Source organism: Castanea sativa, chromosome 3 (genome assembly GCF_040712315.1).
Source record: "Castanea sativa cultivar Marrone di Chiusa Pesio chromosome 3, ASM4071231v1".
NCBI classification, from domain to species: domain Eukaryota; kingdom Viridiplantae; phylum Streptophyta; class Magnoliopsida; order Fagales; family Fagaceae; genus Castanea; species Castanea sativa.
The window spans coordinates 53754451-53769052 of record NC_134015.1 but is presented as its reverse complement, the minus strand read 5'-3'; the positions used below and the strand labels follow the sequence as shown (position 1 = coordinate 53769052).

Genomic DNA, 14602 nt, shown 5'->3' with positions numbered 1-14602 from the left:
AGTCCAAACTTAACAAGAAGTGAAACTTTATCTCTCTAACAAGTCCAACTTAAACTCAAACTCATCATTTTTTTAAAATAAAATTATTTTTGTTTAATCCAAACCTAACAAGGAATAAAACTCTATCTCTAACAAGTCCAACTTAAATTCAAACTCAAACTCAAATATTGATATTATTATTATGATCCACTGAAACTCTCAAATTTTCCAATTCAGCACAATATTTAAATAAAATTATCATTTTATTTAAATAAAGTTATTTTTGTTTAGTCCAAACTTAACAAGAAGTGAAACTCTATCTCTTTAACAAGTCCAACTTAAACTCAAACTCATCATTTTTTTAAATAAAATCATTTTTGTTTAATCCAAACTTAACAATGAGTAAAACTCTATCTCTCTAACAAGTTTAACTTGAACTCAAACTCAAATATTGATATTATTATTATTATCCACTGAAGCTCTCAAAATTTTCAATTCAACACAATATTTAAATAAAATTATTTTTGTTTAGTCCAAACTTAACGAGAAGTAAAACTCTATCTCTTTAACAAGTCCAACTTAAACTCAAACTCATCATTTTTTTAAAATAAAATCATTTTTGTTTAATCCAAACTTAACAATGAGTAAAACTCTATCTCTCTAACAAGTCCAACTTAAACTCAAACTCAAACATTGATATTATTATTATTATTATTATTATCTCTCTACTTCACTAACGTAATATTTTATGATAGAGTGCAAACTTATAGTCATGGATTATTCTTTTGAAGATAACCCAATCTTTTTCTTATATTTTCTATTTTTTAGTCATATATATTTTGTTTTGTTTCAATAATTTATAAGCAATGAATCATTTTATTCTTTAATATTTTTTGGTCTTTCAAAAATTTTAATATTTGAATTTTTGAGTTATTTTTTGCAGTATCTGAAATTGTTTGACAAATTTTTTGTAAGCCATTGCACGTTTAAGCAATGGCTTCATCAAATTGTAACACAAATTGAAGTCATACAAGAGCAAATCATGTAATAATGTAGTTTCTTAATCAATTTAAGATTTTATCAAATTATTTTAGTTTACCTCACAAATAAGTAAGTTCTCTTGCATAGCACGGGTTAGCGTGTAATATTACCTAAATTTTTCAGAAATTTGAAATGCTACTTCAATCAAACTTATACTACCAATTTCATGTTATTAATTAATCAATTTCTCTATTCTTAATCTCAAATTCATGCCGATTGGCCCAATTCTATCACGAGTCTAAAATTGTGACCTGCAAAAAATAAATTTGACCCAACTCAGACCGACACAACCCATTGCAAGGTCTAGTTGTTGGGCTCAGGTTAATGAGATGGGGTAAAGAGCAGTTAGCCTTACCAGAGATTATTATTTGTATCATAGAATGTGACTGTGTGTTGTTTCCAACAACCGTCTTTGTCAATTTCAAAGTTCATACCTCTATTAGATTTATATTCAAAGGATAAGCAATTTTTTTTTTGTCCATATAAATTCTTCATGAAAATTACAGTTAATATATATATATATATATATATATATATATAGAGAATTATATAAATCTAAGTAAGCAAGCATAAATACTTTGCGTATTTACTTTAATTTAACTTTTTTTTTTCTTTTGTATTAGAGAAGATTTTTATTTTTTAGCACAATGACATAATTATAAATTGACAAAATTTTAAGGAACAAGTTTCAACCTTAAAATGTAAGACTCTCTCTTCCTATATATAGCTTGAAGTAATAGATGGGTTACTGAGCATAACTTTAACAAAATTAAAAATGGGGCTAACATGGAAAGTTTTTTGAAGTCAAACTTAGAATTCCTTTTCTAGTAAAGTATAGATGGCTGTTTCTGCAACTTCGTTCATTTGTGTGTATGTAAGTTTCCTATCACTATTCATAAATATTTGGTTGGTTTGCTCACTTAAAATTTGTCATGTAGATGTAAAATACAAGAACCCTTCAAATTCTATGAATACGTGAAAACTCACTATCATCTCTTGGAAGTTGGAACCCAAGAAGAAAACACAAATTTTTGCAATCAACAACTGAGGAAGAGTGTTGAGTTATGGTATCTGTTAGTTGTGAGGTGGTTTTGTTGCCCTATATTTTGAATGATTTCAAGTGGCTAGTTACTTGGAAGTTGGAACCAACAATCTTGTATTATGACAATAATATTTCATGAACAAACCAAGTTCATAGAATTCGATTTCCACCTAGTTTGGGAAAAAATGTCCATCTGAGTCTAGTTTAATTTTTCCAAGCTTACCCACCATCATTCCTTCACGTCACTGACATGTTCATCAAGCCCTAAGAGCATCAGCATTGGCGGTGTAAAAAATTTAGCAACTAGAAACTACAAAAAATTATTTTATCTATTTTACCAACTTATTTTACAAAACACTCAACATCAGTGGTTTTATTTTAACATTCAACACAATAAAATAATATATTTGCTATAATAAACAATAACCACCAGTCCACCACCACTAACATAATAAAATAATATAACTTTTAATAAAATATTGTTTTGGCTGTGCATTGTAGCTCAAAAGCCAAATTTTTTGGCTTTCCCTCCACTATTGCAACATATTTTTTAGTATTGGTAGTGCTAAAATAGCAAAAATACTTTTTATCACCACAAACGCATATGCTCTTAAGAACTCTACTTTCAAAAGTTTCTTGTACAATTTGGACACTCTAATTAAACATCCGTGCACAAATTTGAGGGGTAATGTTAAAATAGAATGTCCATACACAATATGATAATGTTTGCCTGTTTACCATCTCTAACTTTTTTTGAGAATAACCATCTTTAACTTTTTTTTTTTTTTTAATGGTTGACAATCCCAAGGTAAGGCTACAATAAACACTAAGCATTATAATACAATATTTTGATGCATACAACATAGTAATATACTAAGGGCCGTGCTAACGAGTGGCCTGGGTAATGATTAATAATTCATTTTAAGAAAGTTTTAACACCATTTTTATAAGAAATAGAAAAAACTGTCAAAATATTAATTTTTTTTTTCTTTTTCCATAAAAACTTTCTTTAAATAGATCTTTAAAGGGCATTCGTTAGCATTTCTCATATACTAAAAATCTTCTCAAAAAAAATAATATACTAATAATATATATATTTTTTCTTCTCTTTTTCATGGTACATGAATTATCGATATCAAACTTCAATCAAACCCTTGGATGTGCGAATGGGCGACAAGTCCATCACATGCACTCCTCACATGGAATCATGTGAAACATCATCAATGAATTAAATGGAATCTCCACAAATGATTAAGATTTTAGGTGTGATATTTTTAATTTTTGAATCAATCATGCATCTATACCTTTATTTATTTATTAGAAGAATCATCTATATCTTTTTCTCGCTTTTTTTTTTGGATAAAGAATCATCTTTATCTAATCGATTTAACAATAAAATTATATTATGAGAATCCTCTAATATAAGTTAGGTAAAATTGTGTCTCAACTCTCAAGCCACAAAAATATATTTCAGAGTTTTGTTGCCCATACAAAAAGAAGGTATTCGTATTAGTTACGCTACAACATCTATTAATATGATGATTATCTTATTTTGAGTATATTAATAGATTATCTTATTTTGATTATCCCTCACAAATGTTACTCAATAAAGTATGATTAAAACTGTTGACTTCTATATTTTATGTAAAAACAAAAACTGTTGACTTAGTATTGGGGTGGACTTCCCATGGTCTTGTGTGTGCATCAATAGTGATAAGTGATAAAAATATTTTCCTTTTTCTTTTTCTTTTTTTCTTTTTTTTTAAGAAAACAATGCATCAATGGTTTTTATTTATAAAAACTGAGTGAAAAGTGAAAACAAATGAGAGTATATCATTATTATAAAACTTGCCTCGCCACACGCATGCGATGAGGGTTTTTTTTTTAGCGTAAAAATTTTCTAGAAAAATAATAGAGAAAAAGAAACAACTAAAAACCATATAGGACAATCAAAATCATAAGAGAAATAAAACGAAAAAAAAAAAAAAACACTGAAAGAATTATCTTGTAGCTTGTAGGAAAGGACTACTCCTGAGAGGCATTTATTTATGTTTGATTTTATAAAGTGACTTGCCGTTCAAAAGGAATAAGAAGACACGAAAGTGCTTAATTTTAAGGGATATGAATAAGTATCTAAATTTAGGAGTTTTTAAATTAGTACATTTACATATCTAATCTTATTATTTAAACATTTGTGTGATATAGATAAAATAGACAATCACTTACAATCTGCCACGCCAGAGTTATAGCAAAAACAATTGTGAAATATCTTATGGGCCTAGAACCACTTAATAAATATTCACAACAATTTCCTGATATTGACATACAAGTCCACCACAATCTACCATTTGAGATTTTGAATGCCTTGTGTGGGATGGAACGCAAATTTGGAAATGATGTGAGATTGTTGTAATTTTTTGTTGCATCTCGTAGGGACTCCTCTTTTTCTTTTTCTTTTTTTTTTTTTAAGGAAAGGACTATTAAATGTTAAAATAGTTTATTCAAGTAAAGTTATATATATAACCGAAGCCTTTGAAACTCTTACAATTTTCCACGTCAGCACAATATTTAAATAAAATTATTTTTGTTTAGTCCAAACTTAACAAAAAGTGAAACTCTAACTCTCTAATAAGTCTAACTTAAACTCAAACTCATCATTTTTTTTAAATAAAATTATTTTTGTTTAATCCAAACTTAACAATGAGTAAAACTCTATCTCTCTAACAAGTTCAATTTAAACTCAAATTCAAACATTAATATTTATTATTATTATCTCTCTACTTCACTAACGTGATATTTTATGATAGAGTGCAAACTTATAGTAATGGATTATTCTTTTGAATGTAATCCAATCTTTTCTTATATTTTTCTATTTTTTAGTTATATATATTTTGTTTTGTTTCAATAATTTCTAAATAGTGAACCATTTTATTCTTTAATATTTTTTGGTCTTTCAGAAATTTTAATATCTGAATTTTTGAGTTATTTTTTGTAGCATCTGAAATTGTCTGACAATTTTTTTGTAAGCTATTGCACGTTCAAGCAATAGTTTTTTCATCAAATTGTAACAAATTGAAGTCATACAATAGTAAATCATGTAATGATGTTGTTTCTTAATCAATTTAAGATTTTATAAAATTATTTTAGTTTACCTCACAAATAGGTAGGTTCTCGTGCATAGCACGAGTTAGCGACTAATATTACCTAAATTTTCAAGAAATTTGAAATGCTACTTCAATCAAAATTATACTACCAATTTCATGTTATTAATTAATCAATTTCTCTATTCTTAATCTCAAATTCATGCCGATTGGCCCAATTCTATCACGAGTCTAAAATTGTGACCTGCAAAAAATAAATTAGACCCAAACCCAGACCGACACAACCCATTGCAAGGTCTAGTTGTTGGGCTCAGGTTAATGAGATGGGGTAAAGAACAGTTAGCCTTACCAAAGATTATTATTTGTATCATAGAATGTGACTCTGTGTTGTTTCCAACAACCCTCTTTGTCAATTTCAAAGTTCATACCTCTATTAGATTTATATTCAAAGGATAAGCAATTTTTTTTTGTCCATATATATTCTTCATGACCATTACCGTTAATATATATATATATATAGAGAGAGTTATATAAATCTAAGTAAGCAAGCATAAAAACCTTGTGTACTTACTTTTATTCAACTTTTTTTTTTCTTTTGTATTAGAGAAGATTTTTTTTTAGCACAATGGCATAATTATAAATTGACAAAATTTTAAGGAACATGTTTCAAGCTTAAAATGTAAGACTCTCTCTTCCTATATATAGCTTAAGTAATAGATGGGTTATTGAGCATAACTTTAACAAAATAAAAAATGGGGCTAACATGGAAAGTTTTTTGAAGTCAAACTTAGAATTCCTTTTCTAGTAAAGTATAAATGGCTGTTTCTGCAACTTCGTTCATTTGTGTGTGTGTGTAAGTTTCCTACCACTATTCGTAAATATTTGGTTGGTTTGCTCACTTAAAATTTGTCATGTAGATGTAAAATACAAGAACCATTCAATAACGAGTAACAACTGAAATGAGAACGTATTACCATCTAAATAAGGATAATCTCAGTCCGAACTATAATTCTCAATACCCTCCAATTAAACATTTAATCTTTGGAAAAAAAATAACATAAACATAGACAAAAATGCCTGAAATATTGAGATAATATTTATATGGAAGTTCAATCAATTTTACTTTTAGATTGGTAAGTTGCGCACTAATCTAATTGGCTTTGATCACATAACCACATCCTTCACCTTATTCTCGCCGGAAAGGTGATGCTATCAGACTAGAGCTCATTGGCACACCGGAGTTTGATGATGACAGCCTCAATCAAGCCACAAAGTGATTTTGATTTTTTCTTAGTAAATTTAACAACACAATGTAATTGTTTAAACTAATTAAATAATTGTGAATTCGGTCAATCAATATACCTTTAAAATCATAACTATATTATTCTTAACAATTTATATTTAATTGTTATTGTAGTTGAGACACTTTTTTCTTATGGAAGATCTTTTTCGTTTTTGTATTGAATGTTGAACAAAACAGCAAAAAAGAAAAAAAAGAAAAAAAGAAAAAAGAAAAGAAAACTAAATGTTGAACAAAATAATAATAATAATAGTGGAAACTGGAGTGGCCTGCACAGTAGCTCAAGGGAATAACCGCATAAGTAAATTCGATGAGTCTATCGTCTTTCATTAAAAGCTTACTCACTATCTGTTGGCCACTTCTGGCTAATGTTCTTTTTCTTTTGAATTTGGATTGAATGCTCAAAAATCTTAATTCTAAAACTTCTATGAATGTGTGTTGTCTGTGTAAAGAGAAAAAATATATATAAATTTAAGTAAGCAAACATAAATACCTTGCCTACTTTTTTTTCTTTTTTTTTTTGTAACTTTTTGCGCACACTTGTTTTTCTTTAACTTTCTCTTTTGGTACATGTGAAGAGATTCTCTTTAATTTTTTCTTTTGGTGTGTGTGTGTGTGTGAATATATTAGAGAAAATAGAATAAGAAGTATATAAATCTAAGTAAGTATAAGTGTCTTAATCTGCCAAATTCCTCAAGTGAGGATGAGTCACTGTTTTCGGGAAGCAAATAAATGTGCCGACGCATTAGCAAGGAAAGGTCCAGAGCTAGACCAAGACATTATGTATTTTGATAGTCCGCCTGTGGACTTAAATATGTTGTTGTTTTATGACTATTTGGGTTTGTATTATGAGAGGTTATGCCCTTCAAAGTTTGTTGCTTTTGATTCTGCTCTTTAATGAAATCCAATTTACCAAAAAAAAAAAAAGTGTAAATGTCTTGCCTACTTGCTTCTCTTTAACTTTCTCTTTTGTGTTGGAAAAAGGTTTTTCTTTTGACACAATGTAATGATCATAATTTGATGAAATAATAAGAAACATATTTCAACCTTAAAGAGTAATACACTCTAATCCTATATTTTTTTTGATGAACACACTAGTCCTATATATTGTGTGAGCTATCTTAGGTGTGTATAACCTAGATATAGAGGAGTAAAGAATCTATATAAATCAATGAGAAAATAAAATGCTAGCATTAATATGTTAAAAGTTAGGAAGTCTAGACATGGATAATATATATATATATAGAGAGAAGTATATAAATCTAAGCAAGCAAGCATAAATGTCTTGTGTACTTACTTTTATTTAACTTTCACTTTTATTTCTTTTGTATAAAAGAGCAAATGGCATAATCACACATTGACAAAATTTTAAAGAACATATTTCAACGTAAAAATGTAAGACCATCTATGACCTATATATACCATAAGTATTTAGATGAGCTCCTGAGCCTAACCTTTAACAAAATTGAAAATAGGGCTAACTTGGAAGCTTCCCAAAGAGTGTTTGGAAGTCAAATTTAGTGATGGCTACTTCTGCAACTTCACTAATGTGCTGTGTGTGTTTTTCTTATTATTGTTCATAATTAGTTGGTTGGTTTGCTCAATTAAAATTTGCCATGGAGATGTTAAATGCAGCAAATTTTGGGAGTTTCGTAACAAGTGGTCCATTTCCCATTGTTGGAGCATTTTCCCAGTTATTAATTTGTTGATTTTGCATTTGATTTAACAGGTATCTTTAGGAGATTCGTTCTTGAGGTATAATATTGCTAAATGAGGTTCAATTCATGTTAACAATTTATGTAATTGGAATTAATTTTCAAAATATTAATGGCATCTTTTACCATATTCTTACCAATTTATAATTATAAGTCTCGCTCTCAAATAAATGGTTAACAAACTTCTCAGGAGAAATTTTATATTGGCATATGTTATGTGATACACAGGTATTAGTCAAGTGAGTAATTATATAGTCTCTCGGGTGAATTCTTTAGCTAATGCCTCCCTTCTATTATGCCTTTATAATAACAATAACAATAATAATAATAATTCATCTTTCAAGGAGTATGAATAGACTTTAGTTGCTGGATTTTGAGGGGATCATATCATCATAGCCTTTAACAGTGATGGAAGAGTGAAACAATATGGTTTTATGCCTTTTGAGGTTTTTTTTTTTTTTTTTTTTTTTCTTCAGAATGAGGACTACTACTTTTATAAAAATCAGCTAGGGTCGGCAAAGAGTACATCAAATAGGTGTGGTGAAACATCCTCCACCCACAATGACAAACCTCTGACATGTCTTGTATGTCTAGCTAAGTTATAGACTACTTTATTACCAGTTCTACAAACACGGGAGAAGGTAATACATTTACTAGTAACTAGAGTGGATTTAGCTGACTCAAGAAGATGGCCAAAAGAAGATAGTGAGGCTTCCGAATCTCCTTCGAGTATAAATTCTGCAAGACCAAGTCCCTTTGCAAAGGTCATCGCCCTTGCTGCTGCCATGGATTCCACTATGTCTGGTGAAAATTGTAGAGGGACTTGTTCTGACAATGAGGCTATAACATTTCCTTGACAATCATGAACTACCACCCCCAGACCAGCCTTGCCCAACTCCGGAAATACGGCTCCATCAAAGTTCAGTTTAAGGCAATTCGAAGGAGGCGGACTCCACTGAGCATGGGGTTGAGGTCGAGAGATTACTGTAGGTTGAATGAGGGGTTGTTGGCTCAGTTGGAAAATGGCCAGGGCCTGGGTAGCTTGTTGGAGATCCTGTGCTTTGGGAAAAACATTTGAGCTAACTCAGAGCTAGTTGCGTCGGTGCCAAATCGTCCACATCACCATAGCCATGAGTTCCAAATTTTTTCTTTTCTCATGAACCACTCTAATCAGATCTCTAGTGTTTGAAATTATATATTGTCTCCGATCTTCAAAGCCTGGAACAGCCTCCCAGATTTCGTCTAGTGTAGCACATTCCCATAATGCATGGACTGCTGTTTTAGACTCCACACCACACTGCTCACACTTGTCTTCCAATAAAATCTTCCTCCTCAGTAAGTTGTGTTTTACTGGTATAGCTTCCTTGCACACTCGCCACATAAAATTCCGCACTTTATTGGGAACTTTGAGCCACCAAATCTAATTCCAAATTCCACTTTGTTGCTGCTGGTTGGCTGTAGGAATCTCATAGAATTGAGTTTGGTTAAGAATTTTGAAGCCGAGCTTACAGTATACTTACCTGAGGGGGTGAAGGGCCAAATGATATTGTCCTTCATAGGAGTGCGACTCAATGGAATGCTGAGGACCAAAGCAGCTTCATCGAGTGACAATAATCCATGTACTAAGTTTAAGTTCCATGTTCTTGTGAATGGATTAATGAGGTCAGAAACTCTCCCATCTTCAAAACCTAGTTCCATATCAGATAAGACCCGTGGGTGCTCCAATGATGGTAACCATGCATCATTCGAAATGCTAATAGCCTCTTCGCAACCACCCCTCCATCTCTCACCCTTGAGCAGAACATCTCTTCCCTTTAAAATGCTATGCCAAGCGTGTGAACTGAAGCTGGATTCTTGAGGCTCCCAAATGCTACAATTTGGAAAGAACTTCATTTTAAAAACTCTATATAAGAGGGAATCCTTATTATGAAGTAATCTCCAAGCTTGCTTGGCCAAGAGAGCATTGTTGAAGTTGGCTAGATCCTTGAAGCCCATACCACCTTCCTTTTTTGGGAGGCAAAGTGTATCCCATTTCACCCAGTGAACTTTCCTCCTTTCGCCTTTCTAACCCCATCAAAATCTTCGTATCAGGCTCTCAATTTCTGAGCAAAACCCCAAAGGAAGTTTGAAGCAACTCATAATGTAAGTTGGAATAGCTTGAACAACTGCTTTGATTAAGATCTCCCTTCCAGCTTGTGATAGGAGTTTCTCCTTCCAGCCCTATAATTTTTTCCAGACTCGTTCCTTTATATAATTGAAGCTTGCTTTTTTGTTTCTGCCCACCAGGGATGGTAACCCCAAGTATCTTTCATACTAAATAATTTCTGGAGCCCCTAGTGCCAACTTTATTTGATTTCTGGTATCATCACTAGTAGATTTACTGAAGAAGATTGTTGTCTTACTTTGGTTAATCTGCTGACCTGAACATCTCCCATACACTTCCAATATGTCCAGAACTCTTTGGCACTCCTCTATGGTGGCCTTGCAAAACAACACGCTCTCATCTGCAAATAAAAGGCGAGTCAGGCGTGAGCTATTTCTACAAAGAGAATAGCCCTTGATGTGACCTTGTTGAGCGGCTTGGTTGATCAGCCCATTTAGGCCCTCAGTGCAAAGTATGAATAGGAAGGGAGAAAGTGGGTCTCCTTGTCTAATGCCTCTTGTTAGAGGGATCCTGCGTTTGGGTTCCCTATTCACCAATATAAAATATGTCATAGTTTTGACACATAGCATCATGAGACGAATCCAATGCTCATTGAACCCCATTTTTTCCATAACTGAAGACAGATAAGTCTACTCCAGTATGTCATATGCTTTGCTCATGTCAAGCTTGATGGCCATATGATCACCCTTCTCTGCGTGCTTCTGCATACTATGTAAAGACTTAAAAGCTACCAGAATATTGTTAGAAATAAGGTGACTTTTTGTGAAAACACTCTGATTCTTAGTAATAATATTTGACAAAATTTTCTTAAATCTATTTGCTAGAACTTTTGAGAAAATTTTATACAGAACATTGAACAAACTGATCAGTCTAAATTCAGAGGCAAATTCAGGATTTTTATTTTTTAGAATAAGGGTAATAAAAGTGTGATTAAGGTGATCAGGTAAAGTAGCAGAATTAAGATAATGCAACACATAATTTGATATATCATCTCCAATTAAATTCCAATAATACTGATAAAAGAGAGGAGGCATACCATCAGGCCCGGGGGCCTTTAGTGGGGCCATTTGGTTGATGGCTTGCTTAACCTTCATCTGAGTGAACTTGGATTGGAGCATGGAATTCATTTCCTCGGCAATTACTCTCTGAATGGAATTTGTAGCCAAGGTACAGAATGGCTGGTTGGTTGACTGGAGGAGGTCCTGGTAGTATTGCACAAGACATTCGGCTATGTCCTCATTGGTATCCACCACTCGGCCATTCGGATCTTTCAGTTTTCGGATCATATTTTTCCTCTTTCTTTGAGAAGCATGGTTGTGAAATTTTTTTGAATTTCTATCTCCAAATTTAGCCCACATGATCTTTGATCTTTGGAACCAAAGTCTATGTTCTTTTATCAACCAATTCGGTTTTCTACTTCTACAACACATGGACTTGCTGATTATTTCCAGATCTCATGGCTAATTTTTTAGCCTCCTTTAATTCCTTTCTCTTACGGCTCAATATTATTTTGACATTCCCAAAGCAGTCCCACTCCCATTTGCGAAGCTCTTTACCACATTTATCTATTTTGCGAATGACATGATCGTGAACTTCCTCTTCTTCCCTTGATAGCCATACCGCCTCAACAATATTTGAGCACTCGTGATCAGAAAGCCACATTTCTTTAAACCTGAATGGTTTTGCAAAAGAAGGAATGTCCAAACCATCCATGGTGATCCACATTGGAGAGTGATCCGAAGAATTTGAGTGCAAATGGTGAATTTTTGAGCCTCTAAATTTCATGAACCACTCGTGGTTGGCCAACCCACTGTCTAATCTCTCCCACAGTGAATGTCCATCAACAAAATGTTTTCTCCATGTAAATTGGTCTCCCACATATCCGAGATCAAGAAATCTGCATTCATCTATGACATTCCTGAAAAGTTGCATCTGAGCCTGACTTCTATTATTTCCTCCCAATTTTTCTGAGCTCCTTGTGATTTCATTAAAATCCCTAGCACAAAGCCAAGGAAGATCGTGTCTGGTATTGATCAACCTAAGTTTATTCCATGCTTCAACTCTCTTATGTGTTGCTGGTTCTCCATAAAAACCTGTAAATCTCCATGCTTCATCGCCACCTTTATTAATTATTGAATCAATGTGGTATTTGGAAAAAGAATCCACATGAACATCAATGGAATTTTTCCAATAGAGAGCCAAACCCCCACCACCTCTAGGATTTTTTTCCACATAAAACAGATTGTCAAAATTAATATTTCTTTGAACTTCTTTTAGACTAGCTTCATCCGCCAATGTTTCGGCTAAAAACACAACGGAGGGATCTTTTACCCAAATCAAAACTTCAAGCTCCTTCCCTGTACGCGGGTTCCCTAGCCCACGACAATTCCATACTATAAGACTCGTTGTGCTTGGCGGGGCTGTTGAGTAGCCTCCACCATTGGGTTTTGTTGACTTTCTCCCTTCGAAACTTGTAGTTTTTTGGTAGGTAACTCTAGAAAATACTCTACTCCTTCTTCTCTGCTTCTTTTTTTGCCTTGGGGCTCTGTGGTGTGTCAATCTCCATAGAATTTTCTCGTGCCAATTTCTTCCATGTGCACAAGGTTCTGCTTCCTGGGTTGGGAGATGGGGAGTTCTCTGTCGCGTGGTGTGTTTGCTCCTGAATTACTAGTGACTAAGCTGGCAAGGAGGGAGCTAGTTGCTTCTCACTAATTGGTGGGACGTGTGAGGCACCAGCTAAAATATTGTCCACGTGTTCTCCACATTTGTCAAACTTGCCAATATCATAATCTATTTCTTGTATCTACGTTTCAAAATCAACGTGTTCAATATGGAAGGAAGTTAAATTTGGGTTAGAATCAAATACCTCAGATATTGGGTTGCTATTGTTTCAGGCATTCAGCGTGATATGCTCCCCTGAATCTTGGGTTTCCATGTTTGTCACATTCATCAGGTCAGCGCCTTCCTTCTCACCGAATTCAGACCGTGCAGTGCTTTCTCCGGTTGGTCTGGCTGCCGTCGTAGAGGACTTCTCAGTATTTGAAAGTTGAGAAGGTCTTGAGACTCCACCCAAACCATCGCCCATACCAGGAGCCACAATGAATGAAGTTTTCCCTGGATTGTAAGGCACGGCTCTCAACCACGGTCCATATTCATGAGGCTCTATGTTTTTTGAATCCTTTCTTGTTAACTAGATCTCGCAATCCTTCCCATCGTGTGAGATCAGACCACACCAATAGCAAAAATTAGGAAGTTTCTCATATTTGAACGAAACCCAGATTTCCTCATTATCATCCAGTGCTATCCTTCGACCTCGGCAAAGAGGCTTTGATACATCAATCTCCACATGAACATGTAATAAATCACCCCCCCCCACCAATTCACTAGAATTCTTGCATGGTGTTACTTGGCCGAGTGTTTCTCCTAATTCAATTGCCGTCTCTGAATTAAGCATACACATCGGCAATCCATGTATTTGCACCCAAAACTTTAGGTTGGTGAACCTCAAATACCTCGCTGGTGTAGACCCATCAAATCTCTGTAGAAGGACTACATGTTTATCGAAAGTCCAAGGTTCATAGGTGAGAACTCGTTCTACATTTGTTTCAAGTTCAAATACAAATAAAAGAATATGATCTCTCGCTTCGCTTTGCGCACCTTGAAATCCTTTTTGGCTCTCCATAAGGGTTTAAACGTGCGACCTATTGCTTCCACGTTAAGGGCTCTCTTTGTAAGAAACTTTGAGGCCAATACAAACTCCTTGCTGCATAAGTTTTTGGACTTCGACAGACTAAGCTTGGTATCTTCCTCCTCTGTCAATGAGAGTTTTTTCCAATTGTAAAGAATATCTTCCATGGGTATAGTGAAATTGAAGGGGTATGAGAGAAAGGGTAGACCACACTTAAAAGGGACAGAGGTCAAGAGGAACCCTACTGCTAAGAAGGATTAACAGAGGGGAGGAGTATCATTCCAGGGAAGATAACAGGGTTCTACGTTCTAGTGATTCAGAGAGCAGCTAGGGCGATAAAGTTTATGTTTAAAAACTATTCTTTTGAGGTAAATTGGTTTGCCAAATATCCTACTTTTTTTTTCCTAGAATGTTTAATACCCTTTAAAGGTAGGATCCAATCAACTAAATTGGTAAAGTTTATAATGGTTGAATAAGAGATCTATGATTCAATCTCCGCTCACACTAAGAATCGATTGGTGTTTTGATTTGATAATAAATAAGGCAATTATCATAAGCGACTCTAAATTTGA

The 14602-nt window shown here is 33.4% G+C and overlaps 2 protein-coding genes across 2 annotated transcripts; both read right to left on the bottom strand.

Moving 5' to 3' along the window:
• Positions 1-8680: 8680 nt before the first annotated feature.
• LOC142629163 (uncharacterized) lies at positions 8681-10944 on the bottom strand. Its single transcript, XM_075803143.1, has 3 exons — positions 10493-10944; positions 9688-10048; positions 8681-9232 (listed from the first exon to the last, which is right to left on the bottom strand). Exons 1-3 carry the CDS (start codon positions 10942-10944, stop codon positions 8681-8683), a joined length of 1365 nt encoding a protein of 454 aa, XP_075659258.1.
• Positions 10945-11761: 817 nt separating this feature from the next.
• On the bottom strand, positions 11762-14197 carry LOC142629162 (uncharacterized). Its single transcript, XM_075803142.1, has 4 exons — positions 14000-14197; positions 13571-13880; positions 13316-13456; positions 11762-12714 (listed from the first exon to the last, which is right to left on the bottom strand). The coding sequence occupies exons 1-4, from the start codon at positions 14195-14197 to the stop codon at positions 11762-11764; spliced, it is 1602 nt and encodes a 533-aa protein (XP_075659257.1).
• Positions 14198-14602: the final 405 nt, after the last annotated feature.

Bases quoted from the DNA above. Each gene is read 5' to 3' on its own strand.
- LOC142629163 (XM_075803143.1), bottom strand. From the start codon at position 10,944: ATGGGGTTCAATGAGCATTGGATTCGTCTCATGATGCTATGTGTCAAA. The intron at 10,049-10,492 runs GTATGAAAGATA...TCCAAATTGTAG, and splicing joins GGGGCTCCAGAAATTATTTA to CATTTGGGAGCCTCAAGAAT. The intron at 9,233-9,687 runs GTAAGCTCGGCT...CCCAAAGCACAG, and splicing joins CCCCCTCAGGTAAGTATACT to GATCTCCAACAAGCTACCCA.
- LOC142629162 (XM_075803142.1), bottom strand. From the start codon at position 14,197: ATGGAAGATATTCTTTACAATTGGAAAAAACTCTCATTGACAGAGGAG. The intron at 13,881-13,999 runs GTGCGCAAAGCG...GTCCTTCTACAG, and splicing joins GAGCCAAAAAGGATTTCAAG to AGATTTGATGGGTCTACACC. The intron at 13,457-13,570 runs GTCTGATCTCAC...CTTACAATCCAG, and splicing joins TAATTTTTGCTATTGGTGTG to GGAAAACTTCATTCATTGTG.